Source organism: Dermacentor variabilis, chromosome 1, assembly GCF_050947875.1.
Source record: "Dermacentor variabilis isolate Ectoservices chromosome 1, ASM5094787v1, whole genome shotgun sequence".
NCBI lineage: Eukaryota > Metazoa > Arthropoda > Arachnida > Ixodida > Ixodidae > Dermacentor > Dermacentor variabilis.
Genome location: NC_134568.1, coordinates 64659251 through 64685268, shown reverse-complemented (window position 1 = coordinate 64685268; position 26018 = coordinate 64659251). Strand labels below are relative to the sequence as shown.

Below are 26018 nucleotides of genomic sequence, written 5' to 3'. Positions count from 1 at the left end.
AAGGAGTAGTGTTTATTTTATTCAGAAAAAGAATAGAAGGGAGGGGTTAGTAAAATGCACAGCAAATAAAATGCCTTCGAAAAAAATGGCAAATTGAGTCCGACATTCTCAAATACGAATAAAAAGGAAATGCATACAGAAGCAAATATTTTCGAATATGAGCTATTTCTATCAACTGATAGTAAGCTCAGTGGTATGAGGGCCGAACTTTGTCACAATTGAGATTCTCTCTCAACAGCTCGTGAGTCAACCTCAACTGTCCTGACATATTCTCAACCCGCGCACGACACCTCAGTGTTGCGTTTCACTGCAGGCAGGGAGCTACGATCTCTCCAACGCTATTCACAGCGTGTTTACAGGAGGTATTCAGAGACTTGGATTGGGAAGAATTGGGGATAAGAGTTAATGGAGAATACCTTAGTAACTTGGGATTCGCTGATGATTTTGCTTTGCTCAGTAACTCAGGGGACCAATTACAATGCATGCTCACTGACCTGGACAGGCAAAGCAGAAGGGTGGGTCTCAAAATTCATCTGCAGAAAACTAAAGTGATGCTTAACAGTCTCAGAAGACAACAGCAGTTTACGATAGGTAGTGAGGCACTGGAAGTGGTAAGGGAATACATCGACTTAGGGCAGGCAGTGACCCCGAATCCGGATCATGAGACTGAAATAATCAGAAGAATAAGAATGGGCTGGGGTGCTTTTGGCATGCATTCTCAGATCATGAACAGTTTGCCATTATCCCTTAAGAGAAAATTGTATGAGAGCTGTGTCTTACCAGTACTCACCTACGGGGCAGAAACCTGGTGGCTTACGAAAAGGGAAAAGGGCTCTACTTAAATTGAGGATAACACAACAAGCTATGGAAAGAAGAATGATGGGTGTAATGTTAAGGGATAAGAAGAGAGCAGATTGGGTGAGAGAAGAAACGCGAGTTAATGACATTTAGTTGAAATCAAGAAAAAGAAATGGGTGTGGGCAGGGCATGTAATGAGGAGGGAAGATAACCGATGGTCATTAAGGGTTATGGACTGGATTCCAAGAGAAGGGAAGCGTAGCAAGGGGCGGCAGAAAGTTAGGTGGACGGATGAGACTAAGAAGTTTGCAAGGTCAACATGGCCACGATTAGCACATGACCGGGGTAGTTGAAGTATGGGAGAGGCCTTTGCCTTGCAGTGGGCGTGGCCAGGCTGATGATGATGATGGTGCTTTAAAGAGTTTATTTTGGTTTGGATGAGGGACACCTGCACCTCGGCATCAGCCAACACTTTGTTTTTTTAGCTCAAGCTCCTTCAAAACAGCGGCAGAATGCTTCCTTTCCCGTTCATTCCTCAATGTGTAGGTCCTTTCTGTTCTTGTACTCCTTCCGTCACTCGTTCGTCCCACGGACCATTTGAAGCATCTTCTTGGTCAGTTGCACAGTCCACGTCCGATTTTTCGAACTCCCTAGGGGCCGTGAAAACGTCCGAAAAATCGGCCAGTTGGAAAAATAAATGCATGTCATTTACTGCACTTAAGGGCTCAAACCACCACAGGCACATTCGAAAACGCTCTGAAGGCCTGTCGGTACACGTGTTAGACATATCGGTGCTCGTACTCTGACAAAAGATACCGGGTGCATGTCTGTATAATTAAGGGATACATACTATGTCCCATGGCAATAGCCCCTTCCCATGCTTGTTATGCTTCACTGCAATAAGTTTGCATATGGTTCACCAAGTAACATTTCTGTACAGAGGCAAAGCTGACTTTTGGGAACCGGTATTATGCAATGTACCGTGCTTTCGAAGCTTATAAGCCAATCGCGAGGACCACAAAGGCAGAGTCGGTGCCATTGCTGCCAGCAGCGAATTCTTTCAATGAAAAACATGGCACCCAACGGCAAGGAGCTTAACAGTGAATGTCGAAGCAGCTAGGTCTAGCGTTGCCGCAGTGGTGGCTACGGCTGCCAGCGGACCTGCGAGCGCAAGTGCCAGTTTGAGGCGGCGAGGTAATCAAAATGGCAGTGGTGGTGGCTTTGACTAATGCTGTTTCGGACCTGCAGTCATGGAAAAACGTCCGGAAAATCGAACAACGAAAGGTTCTTGCGTCCGAAATTTCAGACGTTCTGATACATTGACTCAATGGGAAACGTGATGGTGCCGCAAAGCCGTCCAAATTATCGGGCATCCGGAAAGTGGGTCATTCACTGCACACTGGAAATTCCTCCAGCCGACAACAGGGCATCAAAGACGATTCATTAGGATTCCCGTCTGTTACTCGAGCCAGCATTACCGCGACTTTCGACCCTTTCAATAAAATTACAGCTAATTTTCCCTGATAGAGGCACAAATTCCCCGAGTTTTCCCGAGTTTTTCCAGGCCACTCAAAATCCCTGAGAATTCCCGGTTTTCCCGGTTGGTAGACACCGTTTTTACTTTGGGCGTTCGTCACTCACTCTTTGCAATAAAGTTGTTCGACATCGCAACGAAAGTTTCAGAAGCGAGGAGTCTCGAATATTATGAACTTCGGATAAAACAGATGTTTTTTTGTCGGATTATCTGGGTCCGTTGTAACGAGAGTCGACTGTACAAGGCTCAAGTAGCCAAGCACAGATGCAGCACACTAGACACTTGGCAGCAACTAATTAAATTGCTTCAGTTTCTTTACCCATTTTACAAATAACATGACTGTATTGTGCATATGTATGAAGCTATCACATGAAGATTGGTAAAATGGTGCTTAAACCACCAAGGCTTCTAGGGCTTAGCTGCACAGATGTAAATCATATGCCAAAAGGACTAAGCTAAAAAATTAGCACGATTACCATATTTATTCCAATATAAGGCAGTCACGATTATAAGGTGAGAATGCCCTCCAGTTGGGAGGGGACCCAAGAAAAAAAATCTTATGCACACTAATATAAAGCGATACAGAGTAGCTGGAGGATTATTCAGACTCGGCTGGGAGTGCCTCAAATGCTGAGTTACTACCACCCCAAAAACGCAGAATGGTGACCACGAAACAGAGGGGAAGGGAACTTCAACACATGAAGTGTGGGTTATATGTGAATTTTTCCCTTAGGTGTGGCTGCCCAGCAGTGCGCTGCAATGCCGTGAAGCCACACTATAAGGTGAAATTCGCATATAAGGCGGGGGGGAGACCTTGAGGCTAAGGATTCTGTGAAAAAAAAAAGAAAAACTCGCCTTATATTTGAATAAATACAGTAGGTGATAATTAGTGTGCATTCTCACACACTTGTTTAGAGAAAAGTAACCTGGTTCCAGCATGTGTGAACAATTTGCAAGTCCACAGGATTTCTAATAGTTTTACAGTTGTGATATGGTGGTGTTAATAGTGCACACTGGCAAGGTGGATTGCAAACAATAGTAAAAAAAAATCTAGGGTGCCTTTTAGCATTTGCAGCTGTGTGCATACATGTGTAGGTGAGCGGGTGTGAGAGATAGAATTATTCAGGTTTGAATATGAGGTTCTTCCAAGTACTGTGTACTTGAGGGTAATGCCGTACCACAGCAATGCCACTTTAATGTAATCAAAAGAAGCGTCTTGTCGCTGCTTCTCTCTCAATGTTATAATTTGTGCTAGTGGTCTTTGCCATATATACAGGAAAGCAGGGGGAAAAATAGAGAGAAAGAGGAGGCAGGGACATCACACTGCTGTTCAAAGAAGTTTTGGCAGGGAAATTTTAATTATTGTATGTGTATTTTTGTTACCCCTATGATAAGCAACATGCACTTCAAACTTTATCATATATTAGGCTTCAGTGTATGCTAGTAATGTCACTAGCAAACAATAAGTTGTGTACCTGCTTCATGGCTGATATATGTGTTGATGATGATGAGTGACTAAGGAGCTGGTCGACACTGTCACTTCGGCCACTGACGGTAGTGGTACAAGTGTTGTAGCTGAAGCTTTGATAGCTTGTCTGAAAAACAAGAGCACATACTAGTATTGCAGGTCTCAAGGCAACCATTTACATAACGGAGTCAGATCCGGTACACACGTCAGGTCCGGTACACACAAGCCGTTCTGCTTTTGACAAAGGCAATGATGAAATCTCAACAGACTTGCCCCTCCTAAAGAACAAGTTTTACTCAGTGAAGTATACATAACATGTGAAAGACCATGCGGTTGTCACCTTCACTTAGAGTGAAAATTAACTTCAACGTCGCCTTTATTGCTGTCAGCAGCTCCCAGCAAAAAACACCCGAGCATCCCATTCTACCATCGTTGTGCTGCCATTTTACTATACAGCATAGTTCTGCAGATATAAAATAAGCTAAAATATCCTTTGTTCTAACTAATGAAAATGAAGACGAAGGTGCTCGTTGTACTAGGGAAACATACTGCACCAAGCAGGACACAACGCTCAACAAGTTGGCCTCATATTAAATTATATAAATCATACAAGGAAGGAGGCATTTAAAACCAAATTAATCATAGTTTGGCCCATAAAACTTCATGAATAATGTTTTTAAATCTCTGCTTGTAGCTTGGTAAATGCAGTCTGCCTCAAAGCATTTTGTCTAGGCATATTGTGCGGCCATCACTTGACAGATCCATTATTTCTGAGTTACATGTGGCTTGGCAGAGATGCCTTCAACAGCATCTCACACCTCATGAGTGATGGCAAAGGAATAGGCACAGCCTTCACTATTTTGGTGGCAGAGAGATGTTACAGCTCTCTAGTTTCGTTATTTCCAGTGCCCAGCTATACAGGTCAGTATCCAAGTGTAACAACTGTGTCAAACTACACAGGACAAGTATTCGTCTATATATGGTATCCAACAAGAGAAGACAAGAGACCTTGTTGACAGAAAGATTAAGATGCAAAAATTTTTCACAGAGCCTTCACCAATATAATTGCTGTGGGTGAGGTTGTTTTGCCAATTGGCATTTTGTGGCTGTTCCAGAAACAGAGTTTGAATTTCAGATACAGGTTCCTTTACTGATCAACCAATGACAGTCAAGAGACAGACCTTGTGGGTGGTGGCAGTCCAGGCAGCTGGTGAAGATATGCCCAGGAGATCGTCAGCTGAATGATGGAGGCAGGACTCAAAGCTGCTGGCACCGCTAAGGGTGCTGCTGCCTTGCCAGTCCCCGAACAGTGGCGAACGTAGCACTGCTGACAGAGGCTCCAGGAGGTTAGAGTTAGAGCTGAGTGCCCCAGACTTCTTTTTTGGAGGCAGGGGAGGGGCCACTGCATCCAAGCTGGAACCATCGAGCTGGCTTCTGCATTTTCACAGCACCTCTAGCTAATCAGGGCCCGTTTCTGCTGCACTTGGTCATATTTAATGTCCTAGAAGCACTTAGAGTGACTGCCAGCTGCAATTAGGCCCGAGTTAACGCATGCAGTGGCGCCTGACTTAGCCTTAAATAATGCAACCGGTCGGCTGTGAAGAACAGGACTACATCCTTCACTTTTCATGCAACAAGTTTCCTTGGAGCAAAATGATCATAGCACTTTAGCCTGGTTGACTGTGCTTTTGCAATGGCACCAAGCAAGTGTTAAGCTTAATTAGTCAGTTCATAGATGTTATACATAATTTAATATACAAGGAATATTGTAGAAGGACATTAGGAAGAAAGCCTGAAGTGCCACCCAAAACATTAATAGCCGGCCTGATGACAATGACATGATGAGGAAGGTAAAAACAACGATGGAGGAGTGACAAAAACAATGATCACATGACGGTTTACATGTTACAGTCTGCGATCAAATCCTAGGTGAGGACAAATTTAGTTTTATTTTCTGAAGAAAATAAAACTTCCTTCTTTCTGTAAGTCAAGCCTGGGTCCTACACATTGCCACTATGAATATGGAGGTCATAGACCTGTCAAAAGCCACAGTTTCAATAACTTTGAGCCCGAAGCAACTGTAACACTTGATGCCAGTTTCTTCGATATACTTCAATATACTTGCCTAATGTTGTCATAAGAAACCCTGCGACTTTTTTAAGCCTCAATGTGAACTAGAATATCTCAAACAAAGTACCACGTAAAGCAGCTTAGTGGACCAAACCCTGATTATGCCAGAAAGCTGAGGACCACTTTCCTGCGTAGTCCAATATGTTTTTGCCCATACAGTATTGGAAACAATGAGTATGAGGAACACACATATGACTCTTTTAAAACCAAAAATTTTTTTCTTTTACACAGTTCAATTCTACAAGAATCATTTAGGACAGCCGTAACTTAAAGCAATTAACAACCAATATTTATGGTACTCTTTCTTTTTTGTTTCCTACTGCAACGGAAAGCTTACCAGTCCATGTCCAATACCACAATGGCAGTGCAGAGAGCATCAGGAACATTATTATCAGAATTTTTCTATTTGAAGTTGTGGTTGTGTTCATGGATTCCTATGCTGGAAACAGTGAGAGCTGAGTGCGATAGTGATTGTAAACCGCAGTGGTGGGGAGTAGACAACAAGGTTGGCCCCAGTTGTAAGAAATTCTCTTACTTATCAAGCTGATTATGTGGCTCACGCTTCCTGAACTGTTGGATTATTTCAGCAAGATAGCTACATGCTTTCATGGTTTCTTTTTAGCCAAGCCAAGTTTTCAAATGAAAAACAATGTTTTTACTACAGTGAAGTGTATTTTTCCATGTGATGTGCAGTTCAGTGGGTTGCCACTCGGAAGTATATTGTCTCTTGAAAACCTAAGCAAGCTGGAGCGAAGAATTTTCTGAAATGTGCGATCCAAACTTAGGCTACATCCATATGAACTAGTGTGAGAAACAGTAATATGCACTGCCATGCAATGGGGGACGACAAGGTTCTGTCATTCCACTCGTTGCCTCACAGGCAATGCCACTTGTAAGCCTGATCTTTCCTTAAATTGTGATATGCATAAAATGAAGTGCAAATGCCTATAAAATATAAATAATGGAATATGGTACACTTAATAACAGCCAACTTACGTACAGTAGTCTGTGGTTACATGGTAAGAATGCAGACCCAGTACTACTATTTCACCACAAATTGTGACATACCATTTTTCAAGACTTTCTATGCTAATTTAAAATTATAACTCCTACTTAAACCACAAACAGCACGTTCGAGTCTATCAGCACAAATCATTGTCTTTTGATTTCCATCAAAACATAATAAGACATTCTGGGTGGTGGTTGATCCCTTTAAGTATGAGTTATGAATGTCATCCAGGTAAACCACAAACACTGTGTACATTGCTCTGCGAACTATAGTATATTTTCTAAATTATAAATAAATTAGAACATGTATATCTGATTCTTCAATTAATTCTAATTCTTTTTTTTTCCTAAGGCAAGTGTACTTGGTATGATAACAATGATATAAACAGCCTTTGGAAAGCATTATCAAAAATGTTTAAAAATTCTGGTGCAGTTGACATCTCTGAAGTCAAAAACAGCACACAAATAAGTTAACATAAAACACTTATTAATTTATTGATGCTGCATCCTTCTGTGCCTCCAATTAGTTGAAACTGCTGTTAAAGCTGGTTTATGGTCAATAACACGTGTGCCGATACACTGCCAAATGCAACCAACTACTTTTCCCTCCCTCCTCACTCCATCCCCCTCAATATATATATAGATATATATATCACGGCAGCTAACAAAGGCCGACACATATAATACTTAATAAAGCAAACATTTTCAGTGTAATGCACTATCATGCAAGCTGTGCAGACATCACATGCTACACATCACATTAGGCCACACCAAACACAAATACACAAGCAAAGGTGTCAGTGCACAAATTGTTCAAGCACTGAAACAAATAAAGAAGAGTAATGCTATCACTAAAACGCAAGTGCAGAAGTTTGTTTCCATCACATCTTGCCATCAACCAACTTATTAAAATGGGAGTGGCCTGTTATGCAAGACAGGACTAAAACGGCTGGAATGAATGCACAGTACCTCAGAGCAATGGTACTGCTCGCAACATAACTAGTCATACCATTGCAATCAATAAGTTTGCAGTCAAAGCAAACAGAACAATTCTGTGAGACACACATTAGGTACCTCTAGAAGCTACCTTTTTAAACTAAGAGATACGCAACACCCTTAACCCCGATCATGCAAGAGGCATGTCAGAAGCTGGTGCCTTTCGTATACAACTGCAAAGACGAGACCAGAAATGGCATCAGTTGTTCAAGTTACAGTGATTGCCACATTTGATTTTGTTGATGCCCAAGTTAAGTGCTCAACTTCTGCTCGCAAGCTATGCACTGTGCAAGCACTTGAAGCATGTCGGGATTGAGGTGCACCCCGGTGCATAAGTGCGGGCATTCACCTATTTTGTCATCCCTACGCCTTTCCCTTTCCATTCGCAACAGTCGTTGGAGTGGCTTTGTCCATGGACCGGTTTGCAGTGGTGGCGCCCACGCTGCCGGCCGCCGCCGCCATGGTCGGCAAAGCGAGTACAAGGGAGACCTCCTTGGGACAGCACTCGGTACATACATGTTTTCCTCTCATCTGTCGGCTCTTTGTTAAAGTCTTGGACTTGAGCTCGTCTACAGTGTCGTTGCACCTTCGGCGAACGCATACCTGGTGTCGCTCCTTTTCCAAACACCAAGCCGAGAGCGGTGCCTAGTGCGCACGCATAGTCCTACTGCGCCGAGCCGCACATATCAAGAGCCCAAGCCGATGGAAATTGCCCAAGCTCTCGCGAGTGGGCCCATTGGTTATCGCGTGAGCAAGCAGCATAGCCACGGGGACTTTTCCTAGCAGCATTTCACAGAGAGCCATCCTCTCGCAGCGACACGCTAGCGGCACCCTGTCTGTATATTTCAGCCTTGGCACAGGAGACCTCTGATTCTCATGCCAGACTGGGCATTTGTGCCGTGTTGGGCGTCACCGGAGACAAATAAATGGTTTCCGCTAACTTAGGGCAGTACTGTGTTTTCTTGCGTGCATAGTGCTCGGTGCCTCCCTTTCGTGGCCTGAGTGCACACGCAGCACATGCTAGACTACGAGAGGTGACGGCTGATATGGCCCAGTGGCTCGCTAAGCCCGAACCACAGTGTTCGGTACTCCTGCGAGATACAAGGCCCCCACAAGCATTAAAAGCAACATACACCACTTGTCTCAAAAAGAAAAAGCCAAAATATTTTAAAATAGTTCAATGCAGGAAATAATGGTTAATGGCAACATGTTGCAAGTGGCACCAGCCATCAGTAGATAGGCGATAAAAAGTAATTAAGAATATAAGATTTAAAATCAACTGCTTATTTATTCAGGGCAGGTAGCACAATAGTGGGGCTGAAGCCAGTCAATGCACAGGTATGTCCAATTACTAAGAATCCTAAGACTAGCAGTACTACTTTCAAGATGCTCATCCCAAAACTCTTGTCCCAAAATACACGAGCATTCCCCGTGGACTCGGCAGCAGCAGTCATGGCGATCGCATGCTTTTCTAAGCGCTTCGGTGTACATTCTCAGGTGTCGGCCAGCCTATATCTGCGAGCGGTTTGACTTCAGTGATCACTGGACACGACAACCATCATCGGACCACGTGCTTCATCAGCATTTCCTGGCCTAGTGCACTGCGCCTGCGTGGATTCCTGGCAGAGAGCAGAAAAGCCGGCGAAGAACGCATCGACGCTTCACTCGGCAGCAGCAGTCATGGCAATCGCATGCTTATCTAAGCGCTTTGGTGTACATTCTCGGGTGGTGAAATTTTGCCCCACTAGCCTGAGAGCTTTTACATTTGTTGTGACTGCTGCTGCTGCATACCAACTGTCGCTTGTACATGCTCTTCTGTGCTGTTGTTGACATAGCATTATCCGAACTGCATGCACATTTTCCCCTTTGCCCAGTGGAAATGTCAAAGGAGCTTGTTAAACTATTTTTTTTTTTTGAAGAACTGAAACGAGAACTAAAAGAAGAGTTCCATGAACTATGGGAAAGTCTCGAAATGGACATAAGATAGGACATTTGCGAGATAAAGAGCAGCCTAGGCTTCATAAACGAGAGTTATGATGAAATGAAAACGTCCGTGAACCACATTGAATTGGAAAATGGGGAGCTAAGAACATCTGTGGCAAAAATCTAGAAAAGGAATGAGATGCTTTGCGTGCTCAAGTTGGAGAGCATGAAGTGAGACTTCTACAAAATGAACAGCACATGCGGTGTCACAACGTTGAAGTGAAAGTGTTCCAAGGACACAAAATGAGAATGTCATGGAGATCACAAAAAAGATAGCAAGGCTATTGAAAGTGGAGACATCGAGGTCTGTCACCGCGTTCGAACTATGGGAAATACAGAAGCTCCAAATATAGTGGTGCAGTCTGCTCGCAGATCAGTCCATGACTGCTTTCTTGAGAAAGCTCAAAAGCAGAGGATAATGTCAGAGGATATTGAACTCGAACCCAAGACCCCCATCTTCATTAATGAGCACTTGAGCCCTTCGATTAAAGAACTATTTGGTGCAGCAAATGCAAAGAAAAAAAAGAGTACCAGTGGAAATATGCATGGACTCAGAATGGCAAAATATTTGCGCACAGAACAGATACCTCAGCAGTCATAGCGATCACGCAGTTTGATAATTTGCATCAAATTCTGTAGTTGTACCTGCAGGCACCTAAAATTTGTTTGTCTCCCGACATGGGTTATCAGCCGCATGAAATAAGCATATAGCGAAACCAAAAAAACCTGCTTTGTCCGTTTTTAATTTAAACGTTAGATTCTTAAGAAACAAAGAAGATGAATTAGCTGTTCTACTGGATCGGAGTATCACTTACAGCAATAATGTTGACTGAAACCTGGTATACACTTGCATCGATTGTATTTCATCGTCCTGGCTATCAGTGCTTTTATCAAAACCGCGAAGATAAAAGGGGAGGCGGTGGCACACTCCTGCTGAAGGAAACAATATCACACGAAATAGTTGCAGATACACAACGACAAATACTGATTACGAGGTCCTCACTCTATGAAGTTCGAACAAACTTTTCTGTGTTAGTTACAGGCCACCATCTGGTGCCATTAACCACTTCTTTGAATTTTTTGAAACAATTTTTAGCTATGCATCTGATCAATCTATAGATATGGTTCTCGATGGTGATATTAACATAAATATGCTTTTATTGAATCAATACAGAACTTCAGTACTTAATTGCTGCTAATGGTTTTTTTAGCGTAATAACAAAGCCGACGCGGGTGACTTTAGAAAGTGAATCTTTATTAGATGTATTCATTACAAATTTTGACAGTAATTCAGTAACTGCAGACGTAGTTTATACAGACATTAGTGATCATCTTGGAATCATCGTGATAGCTGATGAGACTGTTCATGTTAATCAAAAGAAGAGGCAAATAATTTATACACAATCTATAACAAAAAAAACATCTTGAATCCTTTTTTTCTGCCATTAGTCAACAGACCTGGAACTATGTTTTCAAGGCAGATAATAGTGATACCGCTTACCTTAACTTCATCGCTACATACAAGGCTATCTATAACGCACATTTTCCAGTAAGAAAGACAACCACACCATCAAAGGCACGAAAAACCTAGGATGACATCCAACTTGCTCCAAATGATCAAACATACGAACAGGTTGTACGCACAGTTTGTACAATCAAAAGATTAAAAAGTTGCTCCGGCAATTCAAAAAAGTACAGAAATAATTTAACATCAAAACTAAAAAATGGCTCGAGATGATCATTTTACAAATGTATTTTTGGAGCCCTGATGAACAGCAATTGGATGTAATCTGGCGGAAACTAAATTCCTTACTGCAACAAAAGACCCGTGATACTTCTGATAACTTTCAGCATGAAGGAAAACGAATTTACAGGACCTGTTTAGCTGAAACTTTCAACAATTTCTTTATTTTTACAGGAACCTCAGAGTGAGGTATGGTGCGGCCAAAAATTACACTGAATTTATGAAGGGAAGCAGCTGTCCATCATCCCTTTTCGTTGCACCCACCAACTACACATAAGTTTTCTCGCGCATAAGTAGTATTAAAGAATAGCAAGTCAGCAGATGCAACTGGTCTCCAAATACCGGCCATTAAACACGTTCTTCACCTAATATGCCCAGCTGCTGCTCAAATTTACAATCTCATTATCTACCGCTGTATTTCCAAAAGGCACTGCAAATGGCTCAAGTGACCCTGGTTTTTAAAAAGTGGCGACAAGAATTTGATTAGTAACTATCGTCCGATTCCTATACTGCCGGTATTCTCGAAAGGTATAGAAAAAATTAATGCATGGTAGGGTACTAGCTCCTTGACTTTCAGCATAGGTTTCGAAAGAATCGATCCACTGAAACAGCATTACCGACTCAAAAAAGAAATCACAATAGATATCTTTCAAAATAAGAAGACAGGCGCAGGCATATATGTAGATTTTACTAAAAAATTAAAAAATTAAATTATCGGGTTTTTACGTGCCAAAAAATACTTTCTGATTGTGAGGCACGCCATAGTGGAGGACTCCGGAAATTTCGACCACCAGGGGGTTCTTTAACGTGCACCTAAATCTAAGCACATAAGTGTTTTCACATTTCGCCTCCATCGAAACGCGGCTGCCGCGGCCGCGATTCGATCCCGCGACCTCGTGCTCAGTAGCCCAACACCGTAGCCACTGAGCAACCACGGCGGATTAGATTTTTACTAAAGCTTTTGACTTAATAAACCACAGAATTTTACTGCATAAACTGGCAAACTATGGTGTCCAAGGAAAAGCTCAAGACCTTATGAAAATCCTATTTGTTGAACAGAACACAATATGCAGACTTTAAAAAATTCATTGTCTTCAATACCAAAATATTAGTGCAGGAGTCCCCCAAGGAAGTATTTTTGGGACCACTTTTATTTTTAACCTATATAGATGATATTGTGCAATGTGTGACTGATGGTAAGATTGTATCCTATGCTGATGACACTTCGGTGTTCATATCCGGGAGATCAGAAAGTGACATTGAAGAGAAAGCAATCGGAACACTGAATGCATTAAATACATGGGCAAAATCAAATTGTTTGAAGATTAATTCTCAAAAGACAAAAATAATATTGTACTTTCCAAAAGGGACGGTAATTTCTAGGCCGTTGAACGTGTTCTTAAGCTCTGATACTGCTGAAATAGTAGATACTGTTAAAATCCTTGGTGGTAAATCCTTGGTGTGATATATGGAACGATCATACTGACTATATTAGATCAAAAGTGTCCTCAGCTGTCAGTGTTATGTTGTGCCTGCGCGGTATTCTTCCTGTCAAGGTTAGGCTGTCGCTGTACAACTTATTAGTTCTCTCTCTCTTGCAATACTGTTATACTGTTCGGGGCACTATGGGTGTCGAAAATTTATCCAAGCTTCACCTTCTTCAAAAAAGAGCTGTAAGATGCATTGCTGGTCTGCCTTACTGCTCCCCTCCCCCCCATATGACTTGTTTTTGAAATATGAAATCCCGCCAATCTACAGGTTATACAATTATAGACGTTTAATGATCTATAAACGTTCCACATAAAGTGATGAAAATTATATTTGTTAGCTGGCAAAACTTGGAGAAAAACACGCATGTCCTGCAGACTAGACAAAGGAATTTGGTTAGTGCCAACACCTAGAGCATATTACACTGAGCAGTCTCTTTCTTATACTCTTTCAGTGTTATTTAAGTATTATTAAATAAATTATACAAATAATTGTTTGACTTTTTTGAACATTCAAATGATGCTATTAAGTGATTTTTTTCTTAGCAAAATTACGTGATGATATTTCACTCAGTTTAAAGCTATACAGTTTTTTCGTTTCCCCATAACCTGTTATTTGTTTCTTTAATGCCTGGTGTTTGTGCTGCAATGCATGGTGATGCTTTTTACAAAGTGTTTTTGTTACCTTGTTTCTATGTTTATTTGGAAAAATGAAAATCTCTGCCTGTGTGCTGTACTGCCAAGTTGATAAAGGGGGCAGGACCTCTGTCAAGCTTACGAGCTTTTAGTCCTGTCTCCTTCTCTGTCCAAGAGAAAAATAAAGACTGAATTGAACTGAACTGTTTTGTCCTGCAGTGTGCATGGCTTTGTGAAATAATAAGCAAAATACCAATGCATTTTTCCACACTTTCGGGGAGGAGGTGGTAGCTTCAGGGTTCCTACTAAGTACATATGCCTCAAGCACTGGCCAGCTTCAATTCTACAATTGCAACATGGACCCTAAAGGCCCAACCACACGGAGCACGGGACACGTGTCTCACTAAGTGTAAGTGTACGCGTCTCCAAATCTAAACACATGTGACGAAAAGAAGGGCAAGCAGTCACACAATACCCACATAAGCGAGTGCTTCACTGCATGTAGCATAGTGCTGCTAGACCACCTTCGGGGGAAACGTTTGGGTTTGACAAAAGTTTTCTTACCTCTGACAAAACGAGGCAAATGTGATGAAGAAATCTGATCCTGATCGGGCTTGATCACGATTGAAAGTGCCCCATGTATGACACCTATATAAAATTTTGAGCACTTGCCACCTCGATTCACAAGCAGCTCGTCACACGCTTATTTTTGTGGTGCTTGTGTTTCACCTGCCAAAGTGCAAGTCGTGCCTCAACGCAGGCAATCAGTGTTTCATTATTGATGGCCTCCATCGCCGTTGTGCGACACATAACCAGCGGCGACTCCTGGCATGTTGGTACGATTGCGAAACTCTAACAACCTGTTTCGAAACCCACACCGAAAGTTTACATGCCGGCCACGTGACGTTGCCGCACAGGCTGCTACTTCCGTTGCACATGCTCAAAATTATGCTCAAAATGATGTTCAAAATTAAGCACTGCCTAACGCATGCATGGCCTGCGAGTCTCCCTTCTCTAGACACCTAGGACAAGCACGCACAGCTTCGCAGATGCGTGATGTGTAGCCAGGCACGCACGATCAGCCCTGTATAGCTGGACCTTAAGAGGATTAATTAAAAACTCAGTTAATCAGTGATTAGCACAAGCTTACTGATGTCTGCCACCAATAATGATATATGACTGAAAAACAGACGTCTATTCCACTGCTCTGCAATCAAGAAAATTGGCTCTTGCTCCTTTAAGCAGATGGTACGCCTAAGCTATCCCTTTAGTCATGATGTCATTAGATGCCAGACACAAACACTAAAGGCAAGAAATGAGTCCATCCATACTGCTATATTACCCTTTTAGTAAGCTCTCAGCACTTGTTTTATGCCTAAATATGACTTAGTTGCATGGAATGTTACAACTGAATGGCCCACTCCGTTCTCCCACAATTAGAATCCCCTGAAATAAGCACAGTGATTAACATGGAATCCTACACTGTGCCAGCAATCAAAGAGATCATAATCTGTTCTGAACTTCCACCAGCTCTACACACTCCCAGCAGTAGTCCTGACAGAGCAGCAAACGTTTTAATGAGTTTCCTAAGGTTTATTGATGTGCATTCCGCACCCGAGTTCCAAAAAATATTTCAAGCATAAGAACAAAATCATTTTAGTACAGTGTACTTGAAGAACACCAAGACAGCTAACACATTTACTCAAATTTTAGTGCAATTGTTGAAAACAACAAAAAGACAGACACTATGTAGTATAGGCACAGCCACCAGGCACTCAGATGTTTAACTTCAAGACATTTCTTGAACATACATCAAGCATATTAGGTTTTTGCAGCACAAGACTAATCAGACAGGCCTTAGATGCACGCAACAGGTTTTAAATGTGGTTAGCATCATTAAGGCTTGCAGTTGTGAGGTATCACCTTGGCGTGTACAATCGTAAATGCAGCGCCTGAAGTGGGTATACATAATGGGAGCCGTACATTACTTTCACAGTGGTGGTACCAATACTTTGTAAAGTTACAAATTTTCTCACCTATGAAAACTCTGCTCTCAATAAGAGTGACCTTTTAAACATCTATCAATCTTATTAGCTTTAATTCATACTTTCCTTTAATGCTTCATTAGTACATGCATGCAACCAAGGCACTTACCACATTCTCAAATTTTTGCATTTTTTAAACTTACAATGGTGAAAATTACCAGCATTGTTTAAACACTACATTCAGTTTTAATGACTATATCTTTATAACCACAATAGGCCTAACAAGCCTGAGGAAGTTTTAGTAGGGAACACAGTTAGTGAAGAAGCAAGCAGGCATTACTTCGAGGCTAAAAACAAAGCAGATGAAAAGTTCCTGATGTTCAATTCTCCCATTCCATACAGCTGATAAAGCCAAGCCATGCTTCCGACATTCACACACAAAATAGCAAATACAGTAGCTATATTTTTCACTAACCATTTTCGGGGCTATCACTATACCTGTTACACAATTACTGGATGTGGACTTTACAAAAACGTGGCACACCTTTCAAGGATGTTATTTTCAATTCTTGAGCGCACTTACAGGATTCCACGCAAGGTAAACATATCCCCCAAAAGTGATTAAATGATATCTTTAGGCTATTTAAACAGAACCACATTCTGCCAGGCATGCATAGAGGGAACTGAGATAGCTGTGAGAAGATGCAGACTGTAGTAGAAGGATGGACACGAGCACTCATGCATAATTACCAGGCACCATGATTACACACATGAAATGCGAATTACATGCTCTGGCTCTTAGTGCACACTTGATGTCTGATATTAGCAAGCTTACTTGATCATAAAATGTCTCAAAGATAAATATAACAACATAAAACTGAAAAACTGAGGTCACATGTCAATGCTACAAATCAAATTACTTTCTGATCCCTTTTAATATGCTCAGTGAGACCCAGAAGCAGAATTGCCTTTTAGAACTTTTACACTATATTTCCCTGTCAAAACACAAGGAAGAAATATTTTGCCAATACATAAGCCAATTTTCTTGCAGTTAGCTCTTCACCATTATCATCATCATCAGCAGCAGCAGCCTATTTTATGTCCGCTGTAGGATGAAGGCCTCTCCCTGCTATCTCCAATTACCCCTGTCCTATGCCAACCGATTCCAACTGGCGCCTGCGAATTTCTTAATTTCATCACCCCACCTAGTCTTCTGCCGTCATCGACTGCACTTCCCTTCTCCTCTTGGCATCCGTTCCGTAACCCTAATGGTCCACCGTTTATTTAACCTACACATTACATGACCTGCCCAGCTCCATTTTTCTCTCTTAATGTCAGTTAGAATATCGGCTATCCCTGTTTGCTCTCTGAACCGCACCGCCTTTTTCTGTCTCCTTCCTCCCCTTAACGCTACGCCTCACATTCTTCGTTCTATCACTCTTTACATGGTCCTTAACTTGTTCTCAAGCTTCTTTGTCAGTACTAAGCCTCATTTCAGTAATTTCAGCCCATTCTCCAATGTTAATGAAAAAGTCAAGATACCATTAAAAAATACCAGGTGTTCTGGCAAAGACTTTAAATAATCCAGTTATTATTACAGCCAGTGCAGCAGATATAAATTGGTTATTTTCGTGGCAACATGTTACTTAAACTGGTAGGCATAAAAAAACTGTGACGATTAGCACATTATCTAATACATTTACTAATTTTACATTATTGCTACAGGGCACATGTCGCAAATGTGGAACTGTAGTTGGTCACTGGTCACTTAGTAGGATTCATGTAACAATGTTAGTATCAAGCAAATCATCAACAAAATGCATTATGATATACAGTCTGCACTCGTTACAATGGACTCACGTACAACAGACTTTCAGATGTAACAGACCATATTTCAGCTTTAGTTTGTTCTACCTATTTTATCAATGCAACGAAGTTCGCTTTTAACGGATTGCGCTAAAACGGACTATCGGCTACAGCGGATGAAATTAGCGGCAATTTTTGTCAAAATTGGGCATATAAAACTGACTTTTGCCATGTCGACACGAGCTGGCAACTGACTTGCAAGGGCTAGCCGATGATCGCAGCTCAATATCTTGCGTGCGAGGGAGAGAGGGGGTGGAGGCGAGGAAAAGTTCTTGGGGGGTTCTACTCTGATGGCTGCTGTTAACAGCGCGGCCACCGTATCTTGAAAGCGATCTGTGATGTGGACAAAGTGCGCAACAGTGCAGGCGCCGTATCTTGAAAATGATCTGTAATGTGGACAAAGTGTGCCCAGTGCTGGTAGCTCCGTATACACCATGCTTTCGACATTTAGTTCGCGTTGAAGTGAGAGACAGCCCGAAGGTCGATTCACTTGCTGCTACAGTTGTGCTTAGCTTGCTTAATTTGCTATCGCAATCGATGCTTCACCTTTCAAACGAAACTGCGACTTTTTTTGTTTTTTACTTCGGATGTTCGTCACTCACTCTTCACAATAAAGTTGTTAGACAGTACGACGAAAGTTTCGGAAGCGAGGCGTCTCAGATATTACGGACTTTGCATAAAACAAACGTTTTTTGTCGGATTATCAGGGCCCGTTGTGACGAGAGTCGACTGTACACAAGTGTTTCAATGTCATTTTGATTCGTATTGCACAAGAAAAACATTGTGGGAAAATTATCCTTGAAACAACACTGTAGTTCACTGAAAGTTTGGGGATGGATATGTTGAAGCTGATGCTAGTCTCGGGCTTCTTTTCAAGAGGACATGCCTTGACCACTATGCTGCAGGTAACAAATTTAAAGAAATAAAAAGTTAAATAAAACAAAGAATTCCCAAATGAAAAAAAATTTTCCTTCACTTATGTATTATCGCGAATCACCATGAACTACAATGTGCGAGTGCATGGCCAAGCGCTTTCCCAGGTTGGATGGTGAGGGTGCGTTTGCAACTTAAAGGGAGATGGTTACGCTGCTGTTGCCTCGAAAATTGCTCCCTGCTCTCGACCTCTCGCAAAGTTTCATATAGAAAATCTTGGTCTCATGAAAACAATCAGAACAGACAGCGGCCACTTTTTTGTGCAGTGAAATATAGCAGATAAGAAACAGTGAGTTCACGTTTATATTGCAATTGCACGCAGAAAGAGAGGAAGGGAAAATGCAGACATTGAGCGGTAATGCAGAAACCTGTATGATGACGGTGCGATAAATCAAGCATTAAATTTGGAGGTGATAGCAGTTTTCATTTTCAGAAGCATGAATGATACACAGATCACACAAAAGGCGGCCACCAGTCTGTTCTGATTATTTTCGTGGGACAAAGTTTTCCTGAGGCCTGGGAGAGAGGGCAATAACAGGCAATAAGGGGCAATGCTCGAAACAAGGACAGTGGAACCCTCTCCTTTTAAGTCAGGAACATAGTGCTGTTCGCCACCACTATTCAGCCTGGGAGAGCGCTTAGCCACACACTCGTGCATTGCAGCTCGTACTGAGCGCGATAGCACAAATCAAAGCAAAGCAATATTAAAGTAACCAAATCTCCATTTGTTCAACACCTCAACTAAGAGCAATTTATGCAGACGTACACATTCAGAGATTCAGCAAGAGATGAGCTGATGGCTGCCTCTCTACAACTCTGCGCCTCCTCAGTCAATACACTGCAGAAGGACCTTTTATACTCACCGACAACTTTTTATGGCAATGAAAGGAATGCCACAGGGGCGAAGCTTCTGAACATGCGTTACTGCATCAAGTAGACCAGCAGACTATGACAGAATTTTCTGTTATACTGAATCTGCATAGCTTGTTACATGCAACGGTTTCCTGTTTGCCAAAATGCAGAAAAGTGAAAAAAAAAAACATTCAAACATGGCATTGAGCGGTATATTTTATGCATAAATATGAATGCTCAGTATAAGATGCTTATGTGTTCTGTTCTTCAGATTAAACAAACTCGAATGAGACTGGAGGGCTATTTTTTAGGAGCACTGCCATGCATGCGCTTTGCCTCCATGGCTTTACCTTCATTGCCACAGAAAAATGTCAGCAAGTTTACTTCCCAAAAACTGAAAATGTCTTTTTATTCTTCTTTCAAACTAGACAAACAGTTTTATGTAAAAAATACTACATACCATAATCAGCAAAATCGGTGCACATGAGCCAGGCAGGAAAAAAAAAATAAGCCTATTGCTTGACCCAAGCAAAAGAACAGTGGTGCAAGAAGGCAAGCCAGGCATGCGGGCCCGCCTACCTGGGTGGTGTTAAGTGCGGGAGGGGCGGCTTGGGAGGTGGAAAGTCTGGCCGCAGGGCCGAGCTCAGAATGCTGTCGGAGGAGGCCGAGTGGCAGAGAGGGCCCTTGGAGGGCACAGCTGTAGCCACCACTGTGGCCCCGTTGTCTGGAATTCGTGTTGACTCCAGGATCTGCCGCTCACGAGGGGTCAGGGGCAGCTCCGGCAGAGAGTTGCGATGGCTGTTGCTGTCAACCAGCACATGGCACATGCACTCGTATTGTTGACTGAATCCTCAGTACTCACCCTCCCACAAGCCCCTTAGGCAGAGCACAAGCACAGCTTGATCACACTTGTCTGTACCTATTTTTACCTTTGTCGAACTACAACAAAAGGCAAAGAAAAAAAAAGCGAACGTGCTGTTTTTGTAAATATTACGCAGGCAATTTTTAACTAGCTAATGACTGCAGCTAACTTTTCCGTTGAGATAACTTATTACAAAGCTTACAAGCTAAGAACAGAAAAGCTGTTCCGCACATTGGCTCAGTGGCCCCAGTCAGAAATCTCAATTTTATAATGTATAAAGAAAATAGTGATGTTACATGGTGACAATGTTGTATATATTGAGATATTTCTACAAAAGCTCCAAGTGACCTGAAGCAATAGTTATTTAATTTTTAGATTTTTAACATGTATCTGATATGTGCACCCAATGAGAACATCAGACATGCATTCAAGCCAATGGCATAAACCTTGGTCAACACTTCCAGCTCTTGTTGGCCCAGTGTGATGTACTGGTAGAAATGATGCTGGTGCTCCTGCTGTTCCTTGAAAACATGCTAGGATGTTGGGACACAAGCAAGAACCAATAGCACATAATGCAAATATTATAGATCCTTTCATTCTGCATCAATGAACTAACTTATAGCCATTTAAGAAAGCATTACCATAAGCGATTTTTCAAACAGCCAATCTTGACTCGCATGTGGATTATTATGCAAGGCTTCAAAGATACAAGGTTCAAACACTTAAAGTTCTCTGTAACATTTAAAAGTAGGAAAGCATGACTAACGCAGCTAGTTTGTCACTGTTAACATGATACCCTGTTGCCATAAGGTGCATTCATGCTGGCAAGTAACAGAGGTCCCATGACAGACTTGGTTGCAGATGCTTACTTTGGTCCAAAGCAACTGTTTTTGCTCAGTCACTTGCTGCTTGATTTTTCAAGCTCTGCAACACTAGTTGCAGAGCTGCTGACCCAATTAGCAACACGCCAGACCAGCATGTCAGGATAAGTGGGTGCTTATTTTACGTACAGCTTCCCATGAAGAGAGGTGCACTGCCGCAGCCGCTTTTTATCAGGCAGGGACCATGCTGCCAGAGCTGAAAACACAGCAGTACTTTCAAGACAGTTATAATCCTGAAAATACCTGATGAGAGCCAGATACTAACTGAAGTGAAGACCAGTAAAAGGTAAAGCACTTGTGAGATAGGAGACACAAGCTTGAGTGTGTGGCTAGTCAATTTGTATGGTAGAAATGATCATTTACTTGACTTTTTGTCCGTTTGAATAAGATGCATGCAGAGACATCCCTGTTGAGGTTGTGGGGATGCGAGACTCTCCCACGTCCCCTGATACAGTAAAACCTCGTTAAACCGTACCCGCTTAAACAGTAGTTTCGTTTTAAAAGTAGTAAAGTCAAATCCCCAACTCAGCGGCCATTGAACAAAATGTGTTTTGCATCCGCATAAACCGTACCAGCTTATTGCGTATGCATCGGTTAAAACGTAGCGTTTCCACTTTTCGTCGCGCAAACACGGCGGTGCGTCCTCTCCATCGGGCGGCCCAGCAGAACAACAAGCCTCAGAGATCGGAACAATGGCCTCCAAGCTCTCTGTGCATTTGCGCGTGAAGCCACGTCAACATCAACATCATTTCGACGCCATGCCAGAGAGCGTTGTGGCGGCGAGCAAGCGAGGACTCGCGTCATGCCGAAGCTCAGATAAAAAAGATGCCGAGTGCTCAGCACACAAGAAAAAAAATTACCGACGATTACGTTACTTCCTAATGCGAAATTTGAGCGCAGCAAATAAGCTGTTTCACCTTTTCGATAGATTGAGGCAAAGAAATCGAGCAACACATGTATGCGCTATCACAGAATTTTTTTTTTATTTTTCACACGTATTCCTTTAACAAAGACTCCACTAGGTAAGCTTCTGCTTCGGCGGCACGCACCTCTGGATTCTGACGGCGACGGCGCTGGGCCTCTGCTCTGGCAGCTCGTTTAGCAGCAGCAGCAGCAGCAGCAGACGGAGGACTTCCATCGGTCGTCTCGCTCATGGCTCAGAAAGAACTGGCAGATAATTTTGCAGTGGCAAACGGCAGCGGCAATTTCGGCTCGGGCGGTGCACATATACAGATCCGCCGCCACCGATCTGGCTCTCTGATTGCCACCGCACAGGGCGAACGGCAGTGGCAATTTCGGCTCGGGCGGTGCACATATACAGATCCGCCGCCACCGATCTGGCTCTCTGATTGCCACCGCACAGGGGTTGCATTGGAGGAGGAGCGAAGAAAGAAATTAAGTTCGAGCCGGCGCTTTGACAACCGGAGACTCGCAGGAAGAGGGGGGAGGGGGGCGGCGTGTACACCCAGCGGCAAACGATGGGGGCAGAAGCGCGCGCAGCAAGCGGACAACACGATAAAGGGAGGAGGGAAGAGATAGCAGCGACTGACTGATGCCGCTGACGCCGATAGTGAGTCAACCCCAGCTGCGGAGTTGGTTTCAGGGACAACGCCGCCGATGCCGACACAAACAATATGATACCCTCGCTTCCGCAGCGCTAAGAACCAGGTCTAGCCGTGGGAAGGTGGTCACGTATTCGTCGACGTGCCGGGGCCTACGTGAAATAACCGGCGCGTCGGCAACTGAAGAGCACCCTATCCGCCACACAAGAACAGGGGGGGGGGGACCCTTTCCTCCTCTTTCTGCATGGCGGCGACGGTGTTCTATGCAGTCACGTTATCTTGACTCTCTAGCGGCGTCAGCGGCATCCAGCGGTATCAGTCGGTCGCTGCTAGCGCTGGGGGGATGAAAGGGGGGCGGAGCTGGTTACGAGGCCGACGACAACGCCGACGACGACGCGAAACCCAGGAACGGACGCCAAAGAGCTGCGCTCTAAAATTAGACATCGTCCGTGCTATCGAACGTGACACGAAGAAGTCGGCACTGGCACGTGACAGGGATCTGCTGTTGACTATGGCGTGTGGCATTTGGAATGCGAAGAAGTTGCTCAGCAATGCTGCTGCGACTGCGAAGAGATGTCGGCTACGAGGTTCGACTTTTCACCATCGTTGCCTCTGTTGTTGCTGAAGTGTCGACTAGCGACAGTGATGAGGACGACACGGAAAGCGACAGCACGGGCGATTCAGGCCCGACAGTGGTAGAAGCTGTGCGTTACATCAGCCTCATGAATGCAATCGTTGCGACGAGAACAGGGGCGCGATAACGTAACTATTCCAAGCAAAAAGTATTCTGATCTCTGGCACCTGGCAATGAAAAAGGCGCCCCGGGACTTCTGCAGCACTACCGCGCGCGTGCACGGAGAATATGTAATGCCAACGAGGAATCTGCCATGCGAGTGTTTGCCGAGAAGAGGGGGCTGGATGAAAAGCTGGCACACAGCTTCAGTAAGTTTGAGGCCTCTGTAGTCGTGCTAGGCCGCGACGGCATCAAATGAAAATAACACTTTTGTCACGAAAAGTGAATAGATACTGCACGTCTTTTTTCCCCTTTCATCGCACTCTCTCCGAGTTCCGTCTTCGACAGGTAAGTGGGCGAGCTCATGCTATTTCGGTTAAACAGTACTACTGTATAGTATGTACTTTTTCCGAGCTCCGGCCAACTACGGTTTAACGAGATTTTACTGTATGTTGTTTTCCTCGTGTCTCCTGTAATTTGGCTTTGTCACATAGCTTGGTGCCGGTGGCGGTCGGTCTGGCTGCAGCGCATTACGAGAAATGGCGCGAGTGTGGCGCTGCTAGCGCCATCTAACAGTGAGATTGGTCGGGCATGACAGGGAGTAGGCTCTTCCTCTTTGGCTCGTGGTTGGCAAGCGGCGCGGACATTCCGCACGTGCGCCAATCCATGCTTCTCCGAGACTGTCTCACGAGGCCTCGTTCTAACGCACCACCATTCGCGTGACCATTCGCGCGATTGACCAGGCATTGGTGTCCAGCAGGGGGCGAACATAACTGCTCACTATCCGGCCGCGGTGAGTCGGACTTCCTCGATTTGTCGCACATACATCAGCATGTTCATGGATAGCAATTCGGGTAGTAAGCATTAGTGTACAAAAGGCACAATAAATGCCCTTGCACTACTGTGTTGTCATTCCTTTGTCCCAAGAGTACGGGTGACATCCCCACAATATCTTCACTTTTGTTCTTTCGCTGATTAATCATGAGAACTCAAACTCACTCTGCAGTAGACGCACAAATGGCAAACTATCCCCAAAATTTTCATTGAGAATGAGATAATATGCACTTTGTAGTAGTGATTCAGAAGTTGTGCTTTTCGGTGTTAATATTGATAATGGTTGGAGTTTTCCTAGTTGCCAGTCGCACTAGTCACATGACTTCTGTAAATTGTTTGTGTGAAGACACCTATAGAGCCACTAAAGTCAACATCCAATAACTAATTTGTGGCTTGGCCAAGAACTTAAGTGGAAAATTGCCTGGAAAAACACACAAAGTAAGATCATATTATTAAAATCAATCTATAGAGCCCCTTAGCAACACTCATGAATTCTATGCATGCAAGAAATAAAACACACCTGTCTGCTTTAGAAGTGTAGATGCCATTGGGAGTAGTGGTACCCATGTGCTTGTTTTTGTCTTTGTTTTGGGACTGCTTTTGGCTGACTTCAATCAAGGCCTACAATGGAAAAGCCATTAACACACTTATTGCTCAACAGAGACAGTCAAGTGTCTTGAAAACAGGCATCGTAAACATGTTCATTTTCCATTTTCCCCCAATATGTTTCCCCCACCTTTTATTGATGCGGAGAAATGCATTTGAAATTAAAATAGGCTCTTTCAGAAATACTTTGTCACAAAAAATACTTCGAATTGTTCAGCAGAAGCAGAGTTATTGGCAATCAAACACACCCTTAACAGTGCTTCCACTCCTCCTTCAATGCCTAGCAAAGCAATGGCTATGGCAGAGCAGGTTGTGCCCACAACGCTCTGCCTACTGAATGTCGCTGTGGTGCACAGTTCAAATGTGATTTTGGATGCTAAAGTAGATGCCACTAATTCTGATTTTGGCAGCTACGACATGCCAAACGCGGTTGCCTTCAGTGAGCCACAGTGTACTTAGCCAGTAGACTCGTCACGGCCCCTTGCAGCGGTTGCGGTATCTATGCTACGTAGCAGACCGCAGCTACACTTAACTGTAGTATGCAACGTTTGCTTTGTGAACGACAGAGCTTGAGTGCGTGCTCATGCTCATATGCTCATCTGGTCGTGCTACGTGGTGTGGACCAGCTCTGTCCACCAGTTTGACCGAAGGATAGTAGCCACATCCGACTTGCGAATTTGTAAGCGCCACCAATAAGTCTGCCAAAGCGTCTGACCAGGAGCAGCCAGGAGTCGATACACGCTGGCAAGCATACGTGTGATCTGACATTTTGTGTGGTTCGAGGCTAGCTGAGCATTCAAAACTACTCGAAATTAGTGAGACCCGATGGCTACGACACCGATAAACAGAGTGGACAAAGTTTAATTCCTACGAGAGTGGCCGCAGCCGAGTGTGAGCAGACGATAGTCAGCTTCTTCTGGAAGTACACAATTATTGTCGAAATTCAAAAGCAGATTTTCGCTTACTTCAGCCTATTTATTAAACTTGGTCAATAAATATACACAGCAACAGTAGGAGGAAGCGCACTGACCCAAATACCCTTCTTGATTGACGTCAGCTATTAGCCAATAGCAACCGTGAATGGCAATCCGCTTTATTACTGAAGCGTCCAGAAAAGAGT

At 43.4% G+C, this 26018-nt stretch overlaps 1 protein-coding gene across 2 annotated transcripts in view; it reads right to left on the bottom strand.

Annotated features, from left to right (window-relative positions):
• Positions 1-26018, bottom strand: part of LOC142578731 (rap guanine nucleotide exchange factor 1-like) — a 137753-nt gene that overhangs the window by 79374 nt on the left and 32361 nt on the right. Inside the window, exons 5-8 of one of the 2 annotated variants that reach the window (XM_075688249.1) lie at positions 24813-24913; positions 20000-20224; positions 4982-5234; positions 3808-3927 (exon numbers count right to left, since the gene is read on the bottom strand). In XM_075688249.1, the coding sequence (XP_075544364.1) occupies positions 3808-3927; positions 4982-5234; positions 20000-20224; positions 24813-24913 (699 nt within the window). The remainder of the gene's footprint in view (positions 1-3807; positions 3928-4981; positions 5235-19999; positions 20225-24812; positions 24914-26018) is intronic. The other variant, XM_075688258.1, reaches the window with a different exon arrangement.